The sequence below is a fragment of the Catharus ustulatus genome, chromosome 3 (assembly GCF_009819885.2).
Source record: "Catharus ustulatus isolate bCatUst1 chromosome 3, bCatUst1.pri.v2, whole genome shotgun sequence".
In the NCBI taxonomy this organism is placed as follows: Eukaryota; Metazoa; Chordata; class Aves; order Passeriformes; family Turdidae; genus Catharus; species Catharus ustulatus.
Window position 1 is genome coordinate 47,126,644 of NC_046223.1, and position 25,805 is coordinate 47,152,448.

Consider the following 25,805-nt stretch of genomic DNA (forward strand, 5'->3'; position numbering starts at 1 on the left):
TTTGCAAACCTATAAAGGATGTGGCTGTTTTGGGTGTTTTTTCTTTCTTGTTTTTATAGTTTTTTGGGGGGTTTTTGTGTTTGTTTGTTTCCATTTGTGTGGTTTTTTGGTAGAACAGATGTAGGAATTCCACTTCTGGTCTAAAATAAATTAAGAAAACCTAAAAAATCCCATTAAATAGTTTTCCTTTATAACTATATATCCCAGTAACTGTTTAGGCATCTCATTACTTAAATATTAAAATGTAAAAAGAAGCAGATATTATGCTGAAAAATCCTGTCTGAGATATGGCTGTAACACAAACACTGCGATGGAATAAAGTCAGATGTACTTTACAGTCCTGCAATTGGTTGGTAAGTTTCTAGAGGCTTCTAAAAAGCTGCCGGTTTGCTGTGATTTATATTCTGAGTCCTAACATTTTTAGAACAGTTCCTAGTAAAATGGCAAGTTGGTATAATTGCATGTTGGGTTTACATTTGCATTTTGACCAGTCTGATGAAAGCAGTGCCCTTATCCAAGTACACAGTTGATGGGTTTTCGTAGTTGGGTTTGTCTTTTCCCCCATTTAGCATATGAGTCTTGTGAATCCTTACTAATCTTGGAACTGCGTGTTCAGGACAAACAGATTACAGTAATTTCACGACCATAAGGCGCACTGGACTATAAGGCGCACCCCCCTGGATTCAGCAAAATTTGCAACTTTGTAGATCAGATAAGGTGCACCGGACTATAAGGCGCACTTTCTTTTTGCAGTGAGGCTTCGCCCCCAGCTCCCCCCGTGGGGTTGCTGGACGAGGCCCCGCCTCAACGCGGCAGCCATTGGCCCCCGGGCCCGCCTCCACCCAGTAGGGGCGGTGCCGCGAGCCACCGGGCCGCCCTGGACCCGGCAGCCATGGGCCCCCGGGACTGCCTGGCCCCAGGAGCAGGGGTGCTGCGGCCCCCCTAGTCCACGTTCACGCGGCAGCCGTGGGCTCCCGGGACTGCCTGGACCCAGGAGCGGGGGTGCCGCTGGCCCCCTAGCCCACCTTCATCCGGCAGCCGTGGGCTCCCGGGACTGCTTCCACCCGGGAAGGGGGGTGCCGCGGCCCCCCTAGCCCACATTCACCCGGCAGCCATGGGCTCCCGGGACTGCCTGGACCCGGGAAGGCGGGTGCCGCGACCCCCCCTAGCCCACATTCACCCCGCAGCCATGGGGCCCTGGGACTGCCTGGACCGGAGAGGGGCGGTGCCTCGGGCCCTCTGGCCTGCCTCCACCCAGCAGGGGCAGTGCCGCGGGCCTCTGGGCCCGCCCCCAACCGGCTGCTGCGGCACTTCCGGCTCCCCACACGGCTCTCAGCTCACACTTCCGGTTTGGCAAATTTTGCCGCTTTGTACATCAGATAAGGCGCACCGGACTATAAGGCTCACTTCTGGGTTCGAGGGAAAATTTTAGTCAAAAGGGTGCACCTTGCAGTCGTGAAATGACTGTACTTGCCTTCACCAAATGCACTAACTGTAATAAAATACAATGAGAAAGTCCTTGAAAGATAATTAAGTGATAAATAGTGGAAATCGAAATTATTTTGAGGTAGGAGTTCTTATTTGGGTACGTTCATGACTGATGCAACTTAGATTGCTGGCTTTTCAGAGCAAGCACAACCCCAGAAACTTCAGGCTTGCTGCCTTATCCTGGGAAACTCAACATTGCAAGGTTACACAGTTGGCATGTTCTGCCAAGTCCCCTGGAGCTCAGCATTTTAAATGTTCTCTCTGAAGGGTTTAGAGTGAAATGTACTTCATTAGTACATGCAGAGTAGTTACAAAGCAGTCATTTGAATTTTAATTAGACTGATGTGTAGCTGCACATTCTAAAAACCTGAAAAAACATTCATAAATCTGTGTTTCAAACCAAGAACACATAAAAGTATAAATGATTATTTTAAGCCTTTTAGATCAATGTTTGTCTAAAACAGCAATTTCAAATTAACTTTGTACCCCTTCTTAGCATTTCAAGTCATGGTATTTTTACTTTGTACTCAGTATTTTTAAGAACCGTTAGTCTAAATCTGGTTCAGAAGACTCCTACGAATAATCCTAGCCCAATGGGCTTTCAGAAATTAGGACGAAGAAATGTGGCCTATTAATGAGTGAATCTGTGTTTCTTTGAGGTATCTAATATTGATCGTATCTGAAACAAAAAGGAAAAAACAGTATCAAATATATTTTTGCATATTTCATAAGAATTTTTGAAACTTAGACCTTTTAGGTTGTGATTTTCAAGATTTTAGACTTCACCTCCTGGTTACTTCCCCATGAAAAAGGGGGAAGATTATTTGTGCTTTGTTGCAACTGAGGCAAGGTTGTAAGTTGCTATCATAACAAGAATATTTTCAACATTAAGAATGCTAGTTTCTAAATAGTCTGAACTGGATGAGGGAAGTTGAGCAAGTTGAAGTAGTTTGGAGTTTGAAGGTATATGCTTTGTGACCCTGTGTTTGAAACCCAATGCAAGTTGTTTTAGTAACTTTCCTAGTCCTGTCTGTTGGGTTACCATATAAAAATACCAGAATAACTTTTTCTGGTTTCACAAACAAAAGAACAGTTGCTTTATATTGCATTAGAAAAACCAAAGGCCAGATGGTAAAAGAAGTTTTTATGCTCTTAAAGATTATGCATAAATGCACAAGATCACTGTTCAGGCTGCCTTTCCTGAGTGTTTAATTATTTTTGAATAATTGCTGAATACTTGCTGTTTGTAGATAATAGAGATGGATATGCATTTGTAAAAAAGTGCTAATCGAAGTTTTTGAGCTTTAACTCCCTCCAAGTTCTCTTTTTCTTCCCTGCTGGATATAAAGAATGTATTTAGGAGTGGGAAGTTTATTCTGTCTTCCAGATGTTTGTACTGTTGTCTTGACATATTTACAAAGACACCATCCTCAAAAATGTTGCCTTTTCATAAGCACTGACTTTTTACAATGCAATTAAAAAAACCCAGGAAACCAATGTCACTGGGCAGATTTCAAATGTCAGATACAATCTTCCCTTAACAATACTGCAAACTCTACTTCTATCCCACATCTAAATGTCTTCTAAGATAAGAGTTATGAATTTCAGGTTTTCTTGATGTCTCTCCGAGTATGGACCATTTATATTTGCACAGTACAGTGTTTACAGCCAGCAATAAGACAATAATTGACAGAAATGCCAATCAAAATCAACAGTTACTCAAATGGCTTTATATAATGTAGGATGATTTAGTTTTGACAGTTTTGCTTCAAAGAGCCAAGGTATGTATTTATCTTTAAAAGAAACAGCAGGGACAAGCTTCTTCTAGCACAGGACTTGCATTAAAAGGTTGGACAGAGGTCCCAGAAAGCAGATAAATGTTCTGCTCAGTTCGATATGAAATATGAACTGACTTTCCAAGAAAGCATTTGAGTGCCCATTTTTCTATAAATTAGAAATACCAGCAATACAGAATTTCTCTTGCTAGTGTATGTAATTTGATTGAGTATTAACAAATAAAAAGGCCCATAGAAATTAAGTCAAATTGCAATAAGATCTTATTTTAAAATAAGAAGCATACCAAATTTTAACTGTTTTAATAAAGCTTAATAAGCTTTGAGTGCCATAGTTGATATTTGATTTGTTCTGAAGTACACTAACAATAAATCAAACCTCTTTGTTGATAAATTTGAAAAATACATCTAGATTAATGACTATGCAAGTCTTCGTTAGCTCAAATTGGCAAAATAATTCCTTTTTGTTTTGCATGTTTGTGGCTAATTTATCGTGGAGGTGATACAGATAACTGCATAATTCTTAGTAGAATTTTTTTTTTTGTGACTGTAGAAAAGGAGAATTCCTTAGAAGAATTAATGAAAAAGAATTTTGGTTATTTTGAAGAATTTACAATTATGTGGATTTCTTTTTGGCCTGTTTTTCAGAAAATAAATCAATACCAGATAATTGAAAGGCTATTTTAAACCCTGGCATGGAGAGGGACAAAGTAGTATTTTATAAAGGTCATCTTTCTGATGCTGCAAGAATCAAAGGGTAACTGTTTCCTTCCAGATTCTAAAGCAACAGTACCCTCCCAACTGATAATATCCTAGATTTTTCCATTACTTTTTGCAGTAGCTACAAATACAACATAATCTCTAAGAATAAAAGGGAATGTTAAAAGTTTTCAATAATGCACATAAGATTAGTATAATAAGATAGAATTTTCAGGATTAATATGAAGATAAACCATGTTTTGTTAATTTGGATGTGTGCCTAGACTCTCTGTAGCACTGTTGATCCTAAGAGCTTTTATTATTTTATTAATCAGCATGAAATTTTCCTAATTACCTTAAAAATTAACACATTTTCACTGCATTAGGGTGATACACTATTAATTGATGTTCATCTAAGCTTCTGGCTACAGCAGTAAATATTGTGATGGGAGTTGAGCTGATTGACCAAGTTTATCCATCAATGCTGCAGTAGTTGTATGGCTCCTTACCTAGTATCACTTTTATCTGTTGCTAAGAGCTTTAAATTTTCAAAAAGGAGATAAAAAGGAAACTGCTCTCAGTAATGTAGATATGTGGGACTTATGTCCTTAGGTTAGAAAGGAGACTAGAGGGAAGAGATGGAGGGTAAGAGGAAAAAAGCCTCTTACTCATTTTAAGGTGGAATGTATGCAGCCCTTAATCTACACAGAAAGTAAACACCATGCCAGGAATTACAGCTTCCAAGTGATTAAGATAGTCTGCTCTGTTAATAATGGCCTCAAGACCTTTGACAGATTTCAGGATCAAAGCTATTTCCAAAGAGCAAAAACTGAAAAACTGTAAGATGAAACTTTGAAACTGTTTTCAGCATAAAGCAAAATACTGAAATTATACTTAAGTAAGTACATCTGAAGTAGAAGTAGGTTTCTTATGGATTTTTAAAGAAGATTGTGAGAAGAAGAAACCCCAAGAAGCAGGTTCCTTCTATGCCTTCAGGTTTGCACAGATTAAGTTTCAGGCACACACAATTTTCTTTGCCAATGAGCTCTGTTACACAGTGACCAGCAGATGACATTTCAGTATCTAAAAATGAAAGTGGGGAGGGAATTTTGTCTTCACTGCTGTGTAAACTCATAGAGGGCAAAAACTATTCAATCCCTGTAATCAGATGAAAACTACTGTGGAAGAACGTTCGAGGTATCAACAGAAAGTATCTGCAGTGTATCAAGGTTTTTCCCACCGCTGGTTTTATCAAATCTAAGACTTCACTAATGGGAGACTTCTGCACTCAGAAATCTGGGCAAGATGGAGAAACTTTTATATATGTGACCAGAGAGAGTATTTTTAAGAAAATTAAAACAGTTGGTTCTTTAGGTCAGGTTAACAAGGAGATCAGCATGTGGCACAGGCAACCAACTCAAGAGACACAATTCAAGAGAACCCCCTCAGTTCCACCACTAGCTGATTTGCTGATTTTCTCTGTGTTTGTCTCCTTTTTCTTTTTTTTTCTTTTTTTTTTTTTTTTTTTAGATTTCTAGACCCTGTTCTAGATTTTATCCTCCTGTCAGTTTCTAAGTTTTATCTTCTGAAACAGTTTTCCTGTGGAAAAAGGACTCTTTTGAGCTTTCAAATGTTAACAAGAAACTTTCCACTATATGAAAATAACATTTTTCAGGAAATAGAACATGCCCGGATTTTTGAAATTTTTCCTAGAAAAGGTGAAAAGCATATTTGTGACAAAAAGTCACTCCCTTGTCAAACTGCTCTTCCGAAAACATGAGTGCCTTACAAGTTTTAGGTATGGTAAGAAAAAAAGTCTTGAATGTTGAGAATTTCTCTGCTTTTGAGGGAAACAAGTGCTTGGGATGGAATGTCCCATAAAAGCCTCACACAGAAAGTGATGGTTTCAGACTGAAATAGTCAGAAGCAACTGGTAGCAAACTTCCTGTAGGAGATGTCCAGGGAACACTCACAGTCTGCTCATGGTAAACACATGGGTGCTTGACACTGCTCCTGGGGGAGCTCTGAGGAGAGGACAGTGCTACTTGACTCTCCTGTGTACAGAACTGAAGCCATAAGGCTCATAACTCATTCTGTCTTTTCTGCTTTGGGATTTGATGAAGATGGTTCATTCTGTTCAACCGACAGGGTTTCTTGTCAGATCCATCTGTTTCTGTACTGGCTCCATTGTTTTGATGACAAGCTTGAAAACAAGGAAAACTAAGCCTTCTAGAGTCCTAGAAATAGAAGTTTTTTCTTGGTAATATTGAGTGTGTTTCATCACTGTCACCAGAGAATCTCATTGAAATAGAAGGGGGTGCCAGAAAGATAGAGATGTATAAATTTAAATTGTAACTTGAAAATAGCTGATGGATTCAGTTTCTTTCAGGCTACTCCCACAAACAGGACTGCAGATGTTTTGCTTAAATTCTGTAATGAATTCTAAAATGAATTTTCTGAGTCCTTCTACTTGGATTTTCTAAGCAAGACATCTAGTAAATGTCCTAGCATTAAAAAATGTTATGAACACCCACATCTCATTTTTTTGGCATCAGGCTGCTTAGTCAGGTGATTGTTTAGGCGCTGCTGTGTGAATACACAGTATACAGTTAAAAACAAAATATCTGTAAGTCCATTTAACTGGTAATTTGGTTAGAAGAAGAACAAAAATAACTGAGATTAGAAAAATGACTGAGAAGCTTGCAAATATCTAGGAAGAGAAGTAAAGCTGAGGTGAAGCTGCTTGTTCTTAGAGACAGAATTCTGTTTGCTGATGCAATTTATTATCCTTCAGTCTTGTACTAATATTTATGAGTTTATGAGAGGCAGAAGTTCAGTTTACATTCGCAAGATTACATGCAACATATTATATGAGCAGGTTGTACCTTACAGTGGCTTGTTAGCACTGTGTGATTGTCAGAGTAATGACAACAGCCCCGACTTTTGCATCTCACCCTCTTGCTACCATTGGAGTGTGTAAATAGGAATTCTCTAGAAAATTAAATTGAGCATAATGAATACATCCAGTACCCATGATTCACCTGTGGGTTGGAATAGAGTTATGGTTATTTTTAAATATATTTTAAGAGCTTTACTCAAAATACCTTTTTAATAAAGGGTATGATTATCTAATTTGCAAATTTGCCTCCCACAGAGTAAAGTGTAGTTTAATATGCAAATATTACTACAGAAAACTAGTGTACACAATAAATGTAGTTTAAAATGACAGGAAGAATAAGGAATTCACTAATTCTCTAAATAATCCAGAATTACTTCAGTAATGGATATGCTGTAAAAATTCCAGATGACCATTGCATCTATTTTAATTTGTCAGATTTGGTTGATTGGGCTATTACAAGCCATGATGAAGGAAAAATAGAAAAAGGTTGTTTCCTCCTCAAGGTACTGAAGCTCCTTTTGAAATGCAATGTACAATTTCTATTTATTTATGTAATAACTTTTTTGAAATTTAACTACTTGCATATTAAACTGTAATTATGACAACATAAATTTTCTAGAAAGAAAAATTAACAAGAGGGAAAATCTAAACATGAACTGGCAGCCAAATTAGTAATGCTTTAATTAATACTGAGATAAATTGGAGTTACTACTCTTTACCTTTTAAGTCAGTGAGTGTATTTTATATTCAAACCCATTAGAGTAAGATTTATTTTGCAAGTGTGTCAGAAATGAACTGAAAATAAATTATATCGAGTACTGCCATTGCTTATGAGAATTTTTCACTGATCATATGAACTGAAGTGACACACATTCCCTGGATTGTCCAAGGACATTCTATACTGTCACAAAGCAAACCAACCCCCACTTTGGGATATGAATTAATTTTCCTTGTCTTCATTAAAAAAGTTATTGCAGCAAATATAAACATGATGAAAATGGGTTGAAGATTAACAATATGGTTATTTATATCTGATGAGACCTCTGCTTTTGAGCTGATCAGGTTTTGGGGTTATAGTTTGTGTTCTGTTATCAAAATAGAGATGTGTTATTACCATTTAACTGTTATTTAAACCTGATAGTTTTGGTGTTTATTAAAAGTGCATTGGTGGACTGTTAAAATATTTTCTTTACAATTATTTATTATTTAATAGTGTGTTTATAGTCTAGCAAAACTGTCACTGCCAATACATTTCACCTGTCCTCAAAAAAGCCTGATGTTGAAAACTAATTGCTACAGGTTTTCCTTGCAGCCACTAGAATATGCAGTTGTTCTCCAGGCTGGGTACTAAAATCTACGCGGTACTATATCTTTGTATGAAGGTATATTTCAATAGAGAATCTTAGACTGCCATAGAATACCTTTATTTTTCATATGCCATCCTCTGTCTGTGAACGAGATCATATGAGAGACAATAAGGTAGATAATCAGAGGCCTGGCAAAGGCTCTTTTTCTTTCCTCATTTTTATTTTATGCTTTGAAGAGCTGGAAAAGACACTGTGAATAACTTTTGTTATATTTAAATGACAATTTTAAAATTATTGAATAGTTGTCTTTGGTGGGAGGAGGTTCCTCAAGAGAGGAACCTTCAGTCTGTGTCTGAGGCCCAAAGCCTCATCCTTTAAATCCATAATGTTGAAAGCATCAGCATTGAAATAAAGTGTTATAGGGGTGAGCAGAGCTAAATACATTGGCAGGTTGGCATCTCTCCCGTGTTTTTCCATGCTTTGATGTTGTATGTGCTGGGATTGATGCAGTCATGCCTGTTGGATCTTCAATAGAGCAGAGCTGGCTGAGGAGCTGCCAGAGAGGAAGGTCTAATTCTCATGCTCCCTGCAAGCATCAGTAGGCACATCTTTCCTCTCAGCTCTTAAGGGAAAAACATTTCTCCCCGAGGGCCACCAAGTACCCAGGCATTCATGCAACGAAGATGAGGTGGGATAATGTGCTCTCCCTTTTGCCTCATGAAAAGAAACCTGGCTCTAACATTTTGCTAGACTGTAAGAACACAGTATTTCTTTCACTTAATTAAAGCAAAATGATCTTATGCATACTTTTTTACTCCCTAGCAGCAAAAAGTGTGCCTTACCTCCAATGACAATAGCTGAAAAATGTTAATTGGGACTTCATACCTCATTTTTAAGGGGCAGGAAAGGCATGACTGCCTTGAACATAATGGGGAATGAAATGGATGAAGAAGTGTCCTAGTTACGTTGGTTTCATCAGTGTTTGAAATAATGCAGGATTTTTGATGTTGTAAAGTATATAACCTGTGGGGTAGGTTCAATAGTAAAAAATTTGATATGTCCAAAATTTTATGTGTGAGACAAGTTCTGCCAGCGAAAATGCTGATTTAAATAGCAGTAATATCAGTTGGGAATATTGCTAAGGAGACTGTGCATGTAGACACAGGAAAGGTAGCCTTGGTTCATTAGCACACAGTGTGTGGAGCATTTATTTTGTTCACACTCTTGTTTGGCAGTCTTCACTGGGCAGAATGGAGGGTGAGCTGCACTGTTGGGCTCACTGCAAGGCTTTCTAGACTGGAAAACTGTCCTTAGGTTAGCTGAGTACAAGCAGCACCTTGCAGCCTGAGGTTGTTGAGTAATTTCACAATTATAAGCCACACTGAGTATAAGCTGCACTTCCAGGTGTCAGCAACTTTTCGTTCTTTGTCCATACATAAGCCGCACCTGATTATAAGCCGCACGTTACAACACAGAGTGTGATAAAAGGTATCTATTCTATCACCATCTGTTGAGGATGGGGGCAGTGATCCTTATCTCCACAGGAGATATTCTGCTAATGGGCCATCCATTGAAACCAGGCAGGGCATTGTTCTTTATCTTTTCACAACCCATCCTTCCTCCAGCCAGTCATTTTCTGCTAATGGCCCATTGAGTCCCACTGTGTGACTGATAAAATTACTGCATCCCATTGGAAGTTGCTCCAGCCAGGGGGAAGAGCCCAACATTTCTTACCAAGATAAAAACAGAGGTTTTGGGACACTAAGGGAGCCCCTTTCTCCACTGGACTTCAGAGGAAAATTGGATTTCTCCGCATCACCACTGGACCTCCGGAGGGAAACTGCACCTTCTGCAGGAGCACTGCTCCAACTGAATCACATCTGTCACTGCAGGAGGATGCAGCCACCATTTAATGTGACTGCTGCCAACACCCTGCCTGACGGGGTGTCAGGTTGTACTCTGACTTTGTCAGGGTTTGGAGTTTGTTTCTTTGTAGTACTGTATTTCTATTTTAATTGCCCTAGAAAAGAACTGTTATTCCTAATTCCCATATCTTTGCCTGAAAGCCCCTTGATTTCAAAATTCTAATAATTTGTAGGGAGGGGGTTTACATTCTCCATTTCAAAGAGAAGTTCCTGCCTTTCTCAGCAGACACCTGTCCTCCAAACTAGAACAGCAACTTTTCATTCTTTGTCCATGTATAAGCCGCACTTTGGGTTCAGACCAAAATTTTAGTCAAAATGGTGCAGCTTATAATTGTGAAATTACTGTACTCTCTTTCCTGCTTTGTAAATTAAGGGTTTGTGATAGTACTTACAGTACAAGGGTGTTTTGAAGACGATCTGTTTGGTTGGTTGTTGGCTAGTCTTAGCATAAAAAAGACTGTTGTAGTGTCTGACTAGCTACAGAAGAAAAATGGTAACAAGAACACTGACAAATAATTAGAGACCTGACTCTGAAGGAGCTGACTGAAAAATATTCCATACCTAAGTATCATTACTTAAGTCAGTCAAGACCCATGCAAAAGAAGGTGCTATTAAAACCTTTTTCATCTGGCTGAAGCTTAAGCTTAAAGTACAATTTTACATTAATTTCTTTCAAATATAAGCATTGGAAAATAGTGAAAGATCTATTATGTATTAAACAGACCTCAATGGCTGTATTTAGTAGGGATGAACATCAATATAGTAAGCGAGTAGGAGTGTGAGGTATTCTGAGTAAACCAACTTTTTTTAGGGGGAAAAAAAAGAATTTGCAAATATCTTTTACAATTTGGCCTTGGAAGTTGTCTCTTCACTTTGTACACAGTTTGAGTAAGTGTACAGTTTTACAACTTTAGCAGGAAAAGCATTCATGGTGTAAAAAACTGAATTCCAACAATCAATAAAAGTATTCCTAAACTAAAATATGCAACTAACATGAAAATAGAAAAGGAATACGAAAGAATTTCTGGAGCCAAGTAAAGGTGTGTAGGAGTTGCATATTCTATTAACAGAAGAAAAGATCCCCACATAAAATCTAATTTTACTTTTCTACTTTGTAACTTAGACGTTGGTATTACAAACATCTTCCAATTTTATATGAATTTTAATGATAGTCTGGAAAATTAACTTTTCAAAAGTTCAATGATTTTTTTTTTCAAGCATGACAAGTTAAATAATAATTTTTGTAAGACTCTCTAGTTTTATCCCAGTTAGAGCAGCCTGTGGTGAAGTATGCTGCCCTGCAGCATGTGAAGCTGCTGGCTTGACCTTGGTATTTGGTGTCCAGTATGTCTACTATGAAAATTCATCTTGACCTTCATGATAAGGATGAGGTCTGGCCAACCACCAGTAGCCTAAAGACTGCATTTGATTTTTTCCTTACAATCTGAGCATAATGTCTGGGACACTTGTTCCATGTGCTAATGTCCAAGCAGACCTATTATTCCTTTGCTTAGGAGCCTTTCCATTCCCAATTTTATTCTGTAATTTTCTTTGTACAACTAGCATTGCTGCTCCTATTCCTTTCAAGGAGCACATCCAAAAAGAGTCTGCCTCTATTCCCCTGTAATGACCATTAGATTTTTAATGAGAATGGCAAGATCCCTCTCCTTCTCTCTGCAGACACACAGGGGGAGTGCACTAGCCCTGATATTCATGGCAGCCCTCTGCTGAACTTGATGAAATTTGTTGGTTTCTTCTTTTATGGAAAGCTTCTTTTTCAGAGGAGACTGCATAGCCCAGATATCAGCTTGCACATGCTGAGCAGAGCATTGCTGGATTTCACAGCCTCAGAGATGTATTAGATCTTTCAGATCCATGGATGATGAGGCAAAACTGAGCCACTGAAAAGTGCTACTCAGCAAATGTGTTACTAATGTGATCTTATGGTTCTCTTTTATAGAATGTTCCACCTGATTTGTCCATCTGCACCTTTGTGCTGGAGCAGTCACTGTCAGTACGGGCCCTCCAGGAGATGCTGGCTAACACAGAGGAAAAGGCAGAAGGGGTAAGTTATTGAATATTCACCTTTTTTCATCTTGCAAAATAGTACTTTTTTCCTATGGTACCACAGGTTTCATGATTGTCACATGCTTTATAGCATGATTGTATTTAATTTTCCTCCTTTGCTACAGGAATAGTTGGTTTTTTTGGAAATTACGAGTACTTGCAGTATCCACTGAAGTTTGCCAGAGTTGTAAATTCTGTGCTATGTATGTGAATTCAATGTGCTATGAGCCAGTATAGAGTTACAAGGGTGTTTTAGTTTGAGTCTCATAATGGGTCATAGAAAGCTTGATCACTTCTTCTGAACAATTAAGCTCTCTGGGCATTCGTGGCTATATTGGGTGAGACTGTCAAAAGGTCTTAAAATGGCGTGGATGTATGCTGGCTGTGTCTGGAAACAATGAAACTGTTGAGCTAAAATATACTCTAACAGATCTTTAAGCTGAAGATAAAATATTATGAGCCTTGGTGGACAAGAAGTAGCAGTCTGGAAGATGAAGGATATAGGAATTACTTAAATCCTGTAAGAATTATTATTATTTCTAATAGGAATTAATCAAATTTTTTGACTAGCAAGTAGTTATTTACAAATAAATCATAGTAGTGTAACTAATGTTCCCTGCAGTGCAATTAATTTGATTTGTTATGCTGTAATTGAATGTTCCATATGCACCTTATAGAGTTCATTTGAATGCTATGCTCTAGCTTAAATCCTGTGAATTTTTGAGGAAGAGTGACTGTAGGCATAGTAGTCATACAGGCAGAAGAGAAGTAGACATTATCCATAAGTCGATCACTCAAGAAAGCTAGCAGGAGATGAGCATGCTTCTGATATTTATGGGGATGCCTCAAGAAACCAAACTAATATAGAGTGCTCAGTCCCATGAAATGCCAGACACTTAGGGTGAAAATGGTATTTGGGAAATTAAGTCTGGGAGCAGTCCCATGGATGTTCCTAGAGAATGAAAACGGTATCTGAGAGAAGAGGTGGCACCTGAGTGAGCACTTAGGTACTTCTAAACCCCTCTTCCAGATGTGATCAGGATCATGAACTAAAGGAAGCATAGGGGAACATGTGATAAAGGAATGCTATAGGGCAGAATGCATTCAATTTCTGAATATGAAGTGTTGAAACTTCTCTTTAAAGCATAACATCAACTTGCAGATTTTCTGTTGCACTGTCTTTAAAAGAGTGCTGGGGCCATTTGTTAAGAGAATATTTGCTTTTAATATAGAGATCATACCCAGAGAATATTGGAGAATGAATAAACCTCTCTGCAGAATAATTAGAAAATGTGAGCTCAGGTATTCTGCTGGGAAAAGGGCAGACTTGAGAGATTTGTAGGTGTCTTAGGTGGAATGTTTGCACTAGTTCTGAACTATTTTCTGCACTAGATGAGAGTAGAAAAAGATTTTGTGGGACACACTGACCAATGAGACATACCATGTTAGGTGGTAATCTGGTATGTTTTGGAAACAATTTGTGATGTTTTCCGTGCGTAGCCATGAAGGTCGGAGCTTTGTACAGTAACACTCATATCTAAATAACACTGTTGGCTGCTGCACTGGTCTACAGTGCTCTGTACTCAAAGGTTTTCAGAGATGTGCACAGGAAAGATGAAGCAATAGGAACCTGCTTGTTTGTGTCTTGCATATTAATATATTGATATTAGAAGAGAACACTCTTGAAAATAGTGGTTTGTAGATAAACACAAGGTCATGTTGTCAACGTCAATATTTTTCTTTTTAATAAGTCTCTGAAAGTCAAGAGGGATGATGATACTAAAATGTCTGAACATGTACTTGCTGATAAATTAATAGAAGTGACATTTGGTATCTGTATGTGGTTTCTATAAAAATATACAAATTTTACCTTTACATTTATATTTGTATATCAAAGGGCAGGTACTTATACAGACAGCTTCGTATTTGTTTGAAGTAACTATTGAAAGAAGTTTTAAGATATGAGGTTATTTTTCTTTTCTTAAATTGCCTTCCTGGAGAAGCATCAATTATTTTATTAAAATAATAGTATTTCATTTAGGAGAAGAAAGTATATCAATTTTCTGAGAAATTGTTGCTATAAACTGGTTTCAGCATGACCTCAGTTTTCTAGTGGAAAGAATATTGCACAGGCAGGCCTTTTCAGTCCTCAGTTATTTTTCATTACATTAGAAATCATTGAGATGCTGTGCTTATGAGAGGTCTCCTTGTGCTGCTTTGCCCTTTGTGTTGTGTAATCTCTTGAATGCTATGTTTATATAATAGGTATTCTTGTTATATAACAGGTAAGTTAGCAGTAGTATAATGGTTAAGTAATATGAACAAAATCTCATGCTGTCTTGAGTCAGAACAATAAGCAGCTTTCTTGTGCCTAAGAAAGAATAACTGTGTGCACTTACTGGATTTAATGCTACTTCTCAATTACTATGCTTCAAGTGTGCAAGGTTACCTCTGCAATAAATATCTGCCTTTTTAGTGCAAGGATCCCAAAATGAGAATTTCCATACTTGGTGAGATCAGTGATCCCTCTATCTGAGTATACCTGCTTGACTCTCCTGAACCAGATAACTGCTAGTATCAAAGGCAACAGTGGAAAATGACTGAAATTTCCTAAGAAAAAAATGTGTGTGGTGCTCTGTTTCTTCTAGGCACTGACAAGCTACTTTGTTCTCTGAGGTTTGACCATTTCCCTGTAAAATATTAGGCTTAGTTCGGACAATTTATTAAAACACTGACATTCATAGCTTGATTGAATGGTTTTGGTTTCAAAAATAAAATTACAACCTTGTTTATTTGCTTAGGTAGCATTAGTTGCACTTTTTGTTTTAAACAGGTAATTTTTTTTATTTTGCTGGAGTATGGAGTGCTATATGCATGTACCATTTTCATCAGTTCATCTGCAGGAAAGAAACAAAAACCAAAAACCAACAAACCAGAAATAGATAAGGAAAAAGGGAGAGATCCTGTGGAGAGGGAATAGTAAATAATTATACAATGAGGAGAATCAACACATAGTCTGGTCTATGGTGTGTTAGGCAAGCAGAATTACAGGTGCTCTGTCCTACACAAGGGTGACCTATAGCCTAGGTATTATTTGGTAATTGTTCTGGCTTGGTTTTTAAGTGTAATTTTTTTGTTATTAGAAAAGCAGATGTAAGATGAAAATGGAAGTCCTTGTTTCTATAAAGCATTTAAGACCATAAAAAGTATTCAGGCGATCTATTCTTAGCCGGGTTGTTATTTCCAGTGAACCTTCTCTGGACCCAAGTGCCTTGTATTTCACTAAAGCTTATTAGTTGGAATGATCCTGAGAATCCATAGCTTCTGGAGTAATTTAGGAATGGTCATTGCAACCTGTTGGAACTGTGTTTTGCTTCTGATTCTTTATCCTCTGATTATCTTTTTGGGTAGTTTGTTTGATGTTGTTTTTTGTTTTTAAAAATGTTTTAATTTTTAAAAATCACATCTTCCTTTCCTAGATTCAAGACATGTATTATCTAGTACTTTCTTCTTGTGAAAGTGATTAAATATTATAATCAAATCAGTTCCTGGAAATTTTCCCTCATTTTCTTAGGAAATGAAGCCTGGCCATCTATCTATTAGTGCTCTTGAAATCAGCAACTTCTGCAATTTCTCGACAATATGAACATCATTAGAAACTTGGTTAGGTAGTTCTTCCAGATGCAATGGATATTGGGTAGGAGAAAGGTATCTAACCTTATATATCCTATAAGCGGAAAGGAAGGCAAAGTTTTCTGTTTTACCTTACCATCAACTGCTCTTATGCTATTGCACCTTCTGCACAGCTTTCTTTCACTGAGAAAAGGACACAGTCACAAGGACATGGGAAGTTGCCAGGTTTCAGGTGTGAGAGAGGGATTTATAATTTTGTAGAGGGATTTATAATTTTGTGTCTTCTTTCTGTTTTGAGATATAAATTACTTTTTTCATAAAAGCTAAACAACAGACCTGTACATTGCATGCTATTACCAGTCTCACCTTTTATGACAAGGAAAATTATTTCCCTTTGTCTTTCTGTATACCCATAGAAAAAGGTATCCAGAAGTAAAGGTATGCAGACATATTTGACATGGAATAATTTCTTAGTATTTTCTTAGCCTCAGTTGGTTCAAAAATGATTTAGATTTTGTCTGTAAGGTTTTTCTTTTTCAATAATCCTCAAGCAAACATGCTGCATGAAAACTAGGTATGAAGATAAACATTTGCCAAGAGGGTGTGCAAATTAAAATCAAGTATAAGGTAACCTTCATAAAGCTCATTGCTACCATTATTTGAACTACATTTCAGAGAGTTTTTCATATGATTCAATATGAACTATATTTTCTAATGGGAGGATTTGAGTATTCCAAACACCACTGCTCTCTGTATTTATATAAAAATGGGCTAGTTTGAACTTTCATTTTATTCTAATGATTTTCTTACTTCAAAGAGATAAAAAAGCCAGTTTTGGGCACAGTGACTAGGTACAGGAAATTAAATTAGTTTGGCATTTAGAGGACATTTTCCTGTAAGTGGACAAGCACAAAATCATCTATCATCTATGTTGGCTGGAACAAAAAATAAATGCCTGTTATTTCCTGAGTTACACTTGCTTTGCCTGCTTGTTCTGAAATATATCCAACAGACCCATAATATAAATAATGTACTATTTTTCCACCTTTTTGTATCTTTTATAGTCCTTCATGATAATTGTAATAAGTGAGACCACTGAAATTTGAAGATTCTGGATTATATTTTACATGCCATACATGATGAATAGACTACATACATATGTGTGCATTTATATACGACACATATAAATACAGGTGTATGTGACTTGCTTTCACATGCCAGTGTGGTTTACATCTGTGTGTGGGAGACTTTGTATCCCAAACAGAGAATTGTTTTTAACTGCACCATCCCATTGGAGTGAGAACTCTATTAATAAATAGTCTTTTACAGAAGCTTTAATTCGTTTTTGTCAACAGTGGTAAAACATTCTCTTCACTCTGGTCTACCAGAAGACTGGTGAGTGCCAATCCATTCTAAGTCTACTGTTGTACCATACATCCACAGGAAAATCTTGTATCATTGGGAGGGTGTAGAGTAAGAGACATATATTTTGGTGAGAGTTTCTGGAACTGCTGTTTGTTGGTCTGTACTTTGTTTTGCCAACATGAGGTGTATGCATGGGCTTTTTTTGTTCAGGTGTATATAGTATATAAGAGTATGAGACTCCTATAGGTTTTTTTGTTAGCTGGTTTTTGTTTTGCCCAATTTTATCAATAAAGTGTTTAGAACATTCAATTCCTTTGCTAATGGCTAGGCTTCATGCAACATGAAGTGCTCAGTAGTAAAATCATCTACACTTGGAATGTAATGTGTTTCCTTTGGAATTGTGTTTTAATGACTCCGGCAGGACAGATGCACTAAACTCATTTATCCTCAATGGAGCCCAATGGATTTCTCTCAGCTGCTTTTGTGTCCTTTCACTTCAAGTGTGAGCTTTTTGATTGCTTACTAGAAAAAATGTAGTAGTGGAATAAGTAAGCATTTCTTTGCATGTCACCTGTAGCAAGAAGGTGCTGTATAAGTAGTTACAATTTCTGTTTTGAATGAAATAATAAACTAGGAACTATAATACATCAGGAGAGTGTAGGACTCTCTAGAATTTATATTGAAATTATTTTAAGTGCTTATTCATAAAAATCACGCTCTATTTTTTTTTCTTTGAGAAAACTTGAAGTGGGGTTTTTTTTTGCTATTTTTCTTTCTAGACTTCATTATACAGAGGAAAAAATTTGTTCTCAGTTGCCATAGTATGCTTGAAATTTATGTAAAATGAAATGTAGGGTTAAATCCCTTTTTAGTTTCCTGCAAATTGATCTTAGTTGCTATATTATCTGCTGAACACTTCAGTCTGCAGTTTGCTGCATTTTCCCCAATATTTATTTGCCCAGCAACTGTGCTGTTCTAATACTGTACGCCATGAAGATCTGCTGTGCTCAGAAGCTCTCTCCTGTCCTCCTGCTTGGGTAATGAAGATGGGAAACTGTCCATGCCACTATCAACTCTTGAGGGCTAGTGTTCAGAGAGCTGGAGGTTCAGAGCTGGAAGCAGTCTTCTTTCTGTTTGATACTTTTGTGTGTTCTCCTAACCCATGTGAAGAAGAGAATTGGTTGTGGAAGGAAAAATCTGATTGTGGAATGATCTTCTTGGACTACTCGGGCACTGTTGCAGTTGAACTTAGGGAGAACTGTAGCCAATTCAATTCTGCCATTGAAGTGGAATGGGAAAGTGAGGATTAAAACAAGAATTGGTTCAGATTCCATGTAGTCCTAGCTAACAAACTGAGAATAGTTCACAAAAAGTTGCTGATTGAATATAAGCAATGTAAAAGTCACTGAAACTGGCACTTTTATGTACTGAACTGCCATGAGGACAGCTGAGAAATACTGGCAGAGAGATTAGAATGAGGAACTCAGGATGTGGCTTTTTAACTTGGACTAAAAATAAAGGGGATTGGTTGTTTTTATGTCTTTTACCTGTCAATTCTATAGATATTATCCCTGTGCCATCTATAAGCTATAGCTTGTTATAATAAAGTATAGCAACATACTGATGCTTTTCAGTAAAGATTCCCTGTTAGGTCCTGAAAGAGCTTGGGGTTTTTTAAAATGAAATTTTTAAGCACAGCAAAATTGAAAATTATACAGTTAAATTTGTCTTGTGAACCAAATTCCCCCCCCTCCTTTTTTAAATCAGCAGATGGAATTGATGTACTAAAGGCTATTTATGCAAAACGATGAAAAGATAAACCCCACCAAATCGTCACATTCAGATGCTGTTTTAGAATGTTGAAGAGTCTCAGTTTTGCTGCTCAATCCTGTGTAAAGCTGAGACAGTCTCCTAAACTATTCGTAACCACTCATTTTCTTAATTCTAGCAGATGCCTTGACAAAGCTAGTAACACACTGAGATTTTAAACCAGACCAGTGTAGATAAGCAGTTGGAATCAAAAAGCTAAGTGGTGATTGCTACTTGCATTTTTTTCTGATTTTGTTTGTCTTCATACCTCAGGACTGATTTATGCATGTGACTAATGTGACTCAGACTAACCTCCCTACTTTGTGTATTACATTGATTTTAGTGGATTCTTTAAATCTATTGATAAGTCATCTGGAGTATTGTGAAAATTGAGTTAATATTTGTGAGGTTAGCTTTACGGTAGTGAATATCATGAAATTGATAGCATTTAGTTGTTTTGTCTTTAGAAGAGGTTTTTAATCAATATTTAGTACAATGGCTGCACTACAAGCTGGAATGAAACAGAAGTGTAAGTGACCACCCTCTCATCTATGTGTTGCATGAGGCAGATTTGATGTTAGAAAGGTTATGGACATGTGAAAGGATGCATCATAAAACAGTGACATTTTTCTGTTGGCCTTAAATTTGTCAACTTTTTTGGTAAAAGTTAGCGTAAGTTTTTGAAAACACTAAAACCTTATACTTTAGCTTAGTCAAAAGTGTTTTGAGATATTAAAATGTTCATGATTCTATATGATTCTTGTCTGCTACAATTCTACTACTACTGATTGTACAAAGTGCAGTTTTACATTAATCTCTCAGCTGAGGCAAGGCCTGGATAAAGTGATACTGCATCACTGTATTCTCTTCTTTTGCAATGAACATAGCTGTTCAATTACTTCTAAAGCCCAATACCTTAAATTAAATAAAATAAACTTTTCCTTTTTTGTGTCCAGTTATACTGAGATTGGAAGTAATATTTATTCAAAGTTTTTAAACAGACTGCTTATATTCAATAAATATATCATTATATATATATATAAAATAGATATGAAAATTCTCCATGTCTCCATTTGTCTTGTGATGGCTTCTAATAGGGATAGCTTCCTGAAATATTTGGCTAGGTTGGTTCAAAATTTAAAAAAGAGTGGATCCTTTTTCCAACTCAGTGATTTAGAATAGCAAATTTAAAGAATATTTTGGTGAGTTGTGAAAAATCCTATCAATGTTGGAAATGCATAGCAGTGCTACAGAGGCTGGCAGTGTGCAAAATGTTAATGGTGGCTGCAGTACTGTGTAGCAAGAGACTAGTCTTCTATCAGGCAGCTCCATAGGATGTCAGCAGCTTGAGCTGGAAGATTACACATGGGATTCCCCTCTTGAAATGTGCTCAGTGTGCTCAGTCTCCAGGAGTTACCAATGCCTTCTGTAGTAATCAAAGAAAACAAGAAACCACCCTAATCCTCAAGTTCAGTCAAGATTTTTGTAATGTGAATTTGCTCCTAACTCTCCTTATCCTGCAGGGTTCAGCACCTTGGGGTGCTTTTGATTCTAATGGTGCTCTATATGCATCATAGACTTCCATATTGTTTAAGCTTAGATGTGAATGGTCCTCCCCATAGGGGTAACACTTGAACACTACCAACAAGGGTCACATTAAAATAAGAGATAGAACTGGTGTTATGAGACTTAGCAGGACTGAACAGACTGGATTCCAGTCTTGAACAGGAAATGAGAAGGAATTGAGTTTGGGGAAGGAATGGGTTCATCTCTGTATTGCTTCTATGGTGTGTCTGTGAGAGTTGCTGATAAATGTGCACCATTTCTTGGTGGCTGTCAGTGAACTCTGTTTCTGGGCAGGTCAGGATAGGGATGCTACACATGAGGATTCATCTCCATGTGTGTAATTGCACCTCCCCAGGGTAATAGAAATTTTGAATCCATGGTAGCTACATCACTGAGCAAATCTGTGTTGTCTTAGCAAAACTAACAGGTTTAGTGAGAACAGGTGTTGTTTGACCTCTCTCTGGAACAAGCATTCCTCTGTGGAGAAATTATTTCTTTTGGTGCCCAGCTATTCCTTCGTGACTGTGGTAGTGTTGATTTACCAAGAAGGTTTCTGGTTTTGTAATGTTTTGCTGGAGAGTCATCAAATGGTTTATTTCAATTATTATAATGAAACAAGAGCCTTACAAGCAGGTGAGTGCATCAGTCTTGTATTTAAGTACTACTGTAGTGTGAGGAGAGCTACACTATTTCAGGTCTAAAGTTAGGTCTAAGTTTTGTTTCTCTCTTTTCATAGAGAACTACTGTTTTTTAATTACTCATCAGGATGGTAAGAACTCTTGTATTGGGGGTGGAGGGAAGGAAAGTGAAAATAATGGAGGGATGTAAGACCAGGGTTGTTAGGTAAACAGAGAGAAGATGAGAACGGGGAGCAGGTCTATGGCAGAGGTGAGATTCTGTCCCTGGCCTCTGGGTGCATTATTTGTAGCTGAGTGTGGGACTTGAGCACAGCAGAGAAACCTCTGAGTGATCAGTGAACCCCTGCTCTTCACAGGGGCACTGACTTGCCTTTTTGAGTGGTAGGATCAGCTATAGACCATGAGCTTGCCTCAGTATGTGTCAGGATCACTCAGCTTTTCCTAAACCTGGATTTTACTTTTTTTAGTGTTTGAGTGGCCACTCTTGTGTGCAGTATGTTGTTCCCTAAGGTTCAGTCAGGACTGCAGGCTCTGGGAGAGGGAAGGGAGCTGCCCCTGCCTGCAGCATCCTGCAACCAACCTGCTGAGCTGCCTCTGGCCTCTGGGGAGTGGGTCCCACATCAGCATGATCCATTTTGGAGTGTTTGCAGCATCTCAGCAGCATTAAGGCTCCTGCTGTGTTCCTGCAGGCAGCCTGGATTGACTTCTTCCTCTTCAGAAGCATGCCTGATAAATATATATGTACTATCAACATGGTAAGTGGGAAGGGGAGGTATTATCCCCACATTTAGTTAGGTTTTTGATCTTGATCCATAAATTTTTTTTGACAAGCATGATAGTTGCTGAGCTCAAAAGATTTTCTTCCCTTTCCCCTGCAGTCTTCTCTTTCTGCCTAGGCTACAGTCTTTTTAGCATTTGCTAGTTCAACATTTAGTCTTTTAAATAATAGTCATTCCCTCTGTGCATAAATAGATAAGGCATTGATTTCTGTTTCTATGTGAAAAAAATGGGGGTGAAAACTCAAGCCTTATTTTTCTTTATGGAAATAATGTACTTCTTAGTACAGAAGAAAGTGTATTCAGGCTCCTGCTAGTAAACTTGTGTTCTAATTATGTTGACTGTTGTCATCTTCAGTTTGGGGAGTCCTGTATTGTTGTAAATGGTTTTCTGTAGTTAATGCAGATACTGCTGATGAGTGCAATGTGCTTGTAATGATGGTGGTACATGCAGCTTCCACTCCTGAAACAGCCTTTGATAGCTGACAATCTGTTGACAAATATGCAGAACACTCACTTTTTTGAAAGATGTTTCTATTAAAAAAATATTGGGATGAGTCACAAGATAACGGTACACAAATAGCAGAAAGAAAATGACAAATTTGGGCATCTTGTTTTTTCTTAGTGGTGATTATTTAATGTGGTAAATTGACATAGTCTAGTGTATATGTAGGTCATTTGGCAACAATCTATTTTAGTTATCTGGGTATTCATGCATTTTGGTCTTTCTGCAAAATTCCATTTCCAGGTGGTTTTTGTTAGAATATAAGTGATTTACTGGGTATAGATTGGCTTCTTAAAAGAACTTTTGCATTTTCCCAAATTTTAATAATGTCAGTAACTGATTAAATCCTTTGTCCCAAGAAATTTCAGGTGGGGTTTCTTATTCTCTCTCTTCAACCTTATATCACTTATTTTTATGTACATTTCTTAGGGAAATACAAAACCTTTATCCAAAAGAAATGACTTATTGGTGGATGTGGAGATCTACAGAGGAACATATTAGGCAGCCAGCATTTGCATCTGCCCAGAAGACCACAGTTCTCTTTCTGTATACTTTCTTGGTATTACTGCAAACCGTGTAAGACTCCAGTGCTTCTTGTGTCTCTCTGAGTTTTACAAGATGCTGCTAAGTATAAAATATATTTTTTTTTAGGGAACTGAGATCTTTGCATGGAAAAACACAGACTTGCTGAGTTTTGAGACTGCTCAGCCTTTTTGTAGCTCACATGTCTGACCCTACCTGGTTTGCTGAGTCCTTTCTCAACTCATGTATGCCATGGCATGGGCTGAGAGAAGACATAGCACATGCAATAAGCTTTCTACTAACACTTTTTCTGAAATTCCAGTAACTTTTCCAGTGAAATCCTAATAATTTTCATAGATTTTATTGGTTTGATGCTGAAAAGTAAAGAAAAATAATGCCTTAACACAAGGATCTAAAAGCTTAAGCAAGAGACTATTGAAACAAACTGATTTGTGGATCTTCATGGTTAAATTTGATCATTTCTGCTTGATATCTGATAGTTTATCAGTGAAGTACAAAAATTATTTTGTTACATGCTAAAATTTTTTTCTCTCATCATATTTTCCTCTTTCTTTTTTCACCCATCTTATTCACAATGTCTTTTACTACAGGCCACTCTTGGAAACCTTTTGTGGATGGGATGGGATGGGATGGGATAGGATAGAGTTTATGATAAAGGCTTTCCATGTAGCTTGACATGAAGATCTCTTGGGGATTCAAAGGCTACAAATATAATTCTTTCTTACATACTTATTGTACTTGTATTTAAAGCAGTTAGGAAATTTTAATTCATACCCATTTCCTTTTTATAGTCTAACTGCATTTCATAAAGGGAAATTTCCTTTGCTTCCTGATTCTGGGAGGATTTTTCACTTCCATCAGTTTCTTGTTTTTCTTTTGGCTTATTGGATCACTTCAAACTGAGAGCAAGACTGGACTAATCAAGAAGTCAGATTCAGAGAGCCAAATATGATGGAGCTGTACTGTAGCTGAAATTTGGAAAGAGTTTCTTGTTTCTTGAAAATGGGATTGTGAAAGTGAATATTAAAGGAAGTGATGCAAACACATAGCATTCACTCATGTCTAAGTGAAGACTTCAATCTGTGAGGATGTGCTTAGCTAAAAGTTTCATTTGTTCTGCAGCTTGGCGTAACCAGATAGACTCTTATTGAGTTAATTATCTTTCTAATATAAACCTGACCCTGATTTTTGCACTGATTTTAAAGTACAACAATTAAAACCAGGGATCTGTTTTTATAGCATTGATATAAAATTATTCCTTTTTTGTTAATTTATTTTGATAGCTTTTATTTCCTTTATTTATGCTGTTCTTTTTAGATCTGCTGCATATTTTTCTCATCATGTGAGACTGATTGTTGCTATACATTGTTGTCTCATTCCTGTTACTAACAGGAGAAACTTAACTTTGGAGCAGAACTGATTGACTGCTTGGTATGCTGCTTGCTTACCGACACTAAAATCCATCTTTTCTTTCCTTCCTTAGTAACATTACTTTTAGAATGTCTGTATTTTCTTCCAAATATCACAATCATTGCCTTGCACTCCCCCACCCCCCACCCTCAACCGAATTACATTTGAGAAGCACTGAAATGGATACAGAAATAACTCACGGACAGCTCATGAGAAAATAGCCATCAAACAAATATCATGCATTTAAAAGTCTCAGTAATATTGAGGTAAAGCATTGTAATTATGACTAGGAATTTTTCAGACTTGTGCACTCATAAATCTATGTCAGACCTTATTAGGAGAATGGAAGCATGTGGTTACACACTTTATGTGTGAATCCAAGGCTGAATTGTTTCTGTAATATGAAAAAATTTAATTTCACAGCCTCTACTCCAATAGTTGACAACTTCATTTTTCAGGAAAATGCTGTCTGCAAGATACCCATCAGTTAGGCAACGTTCTAGCTAAATTGCATCATGAGCTTATTAACTCCCATCTAATCGTCCAGTCATAGCTGATTAATCACTCCTCCTGGTGCCTTGTTTTATTAAAATCTGTTTTCTGTGCCACTGACCAGCAAACTGCTGTCTAATTTCATGTATGGGATAGTCTTTGCTGTGGATTAAAGTGAAGCCCTTATCCTCTCATCTGAAGGGCTGTGTGAAGGAGTGATCACATGCAAGTGTCTTGCATGTGTAATTATCCTTCTGTGTTTAAAAGATAGAGGTGTGTTTTCTCATGGAGCTGAAAAGCTTTCCTGTGCTTCTAAGACAGAATGGAACCATTTTGGGATAGGAATGCAACTGCAGCTTGTGGATTTTTGAATATTCAAATCACCTATCTCCAACTGTGGAACTCTGAATTCATTAATTACTTTGTATTAGTAAGCAGCAAGATAACACAGAGAGCTGGCAGCTTTGTCATTTTCTCAGCATGGGAGGAGAGGAAAAGTAATTTCATCTCTCATGCCAGCGGAAAGAGGTAACACCTCCCATTTCTTTTAATAAGTGTTCTGTATGTTAATGAATAAGCTGAGTTACCAAGGTACTTCCTAAAAAATACTATGAAGATTGGCAGTTAAATGCCCTCTTGACGATTTAAGCTCTCTGATTCACACTACAGTAGCCTAGTTAATAACCTATTTGAAAGCTAACAGCAGCTGTGAATATGACAGGCTGAAAATGTTTTCAGGTTTGCTAGAAGAACGCCCACATGTAGGAAGGAAGAGTCAGAAACGAACCAAAGGTTTCTTGATATAACAAATCAGAGCTGTTTTAGTTTCGTGGTACTGACCAGATAGTTTTCTTAATCAAATTTTTGAGCAAAAAGGCCAAGTTATAGCT

The 25,805-nt window shown here is 37.4% G+C and overlaps 1 protein-coding gene across 15 annotated transcripts in view; it reads left to right on the forward strand.

The window, feature by feature from the left end:
- The window catches only part of RYR2 (ryanodine receptor 2), a 386,994-nt gene that overhangs the window by 102,269 nt on the left and 258,920 nt on the right, over nt 1-25,805 (forward strand). For all 15 annotated transcript variants that reach the window (XM_033055730.1, XM_033055733.1, XM_033055736.1 and 12 more), the window contains exon 3: nt 12,072-12,176. In XM_033055730.1, coding sequence (XP_032911621.1) covers nt 12,072-12,176 — 105 coding nt within the window. The remainder of the gene's footprint in view (nt 1-12,071; nt 12,177-25,805) is intronic.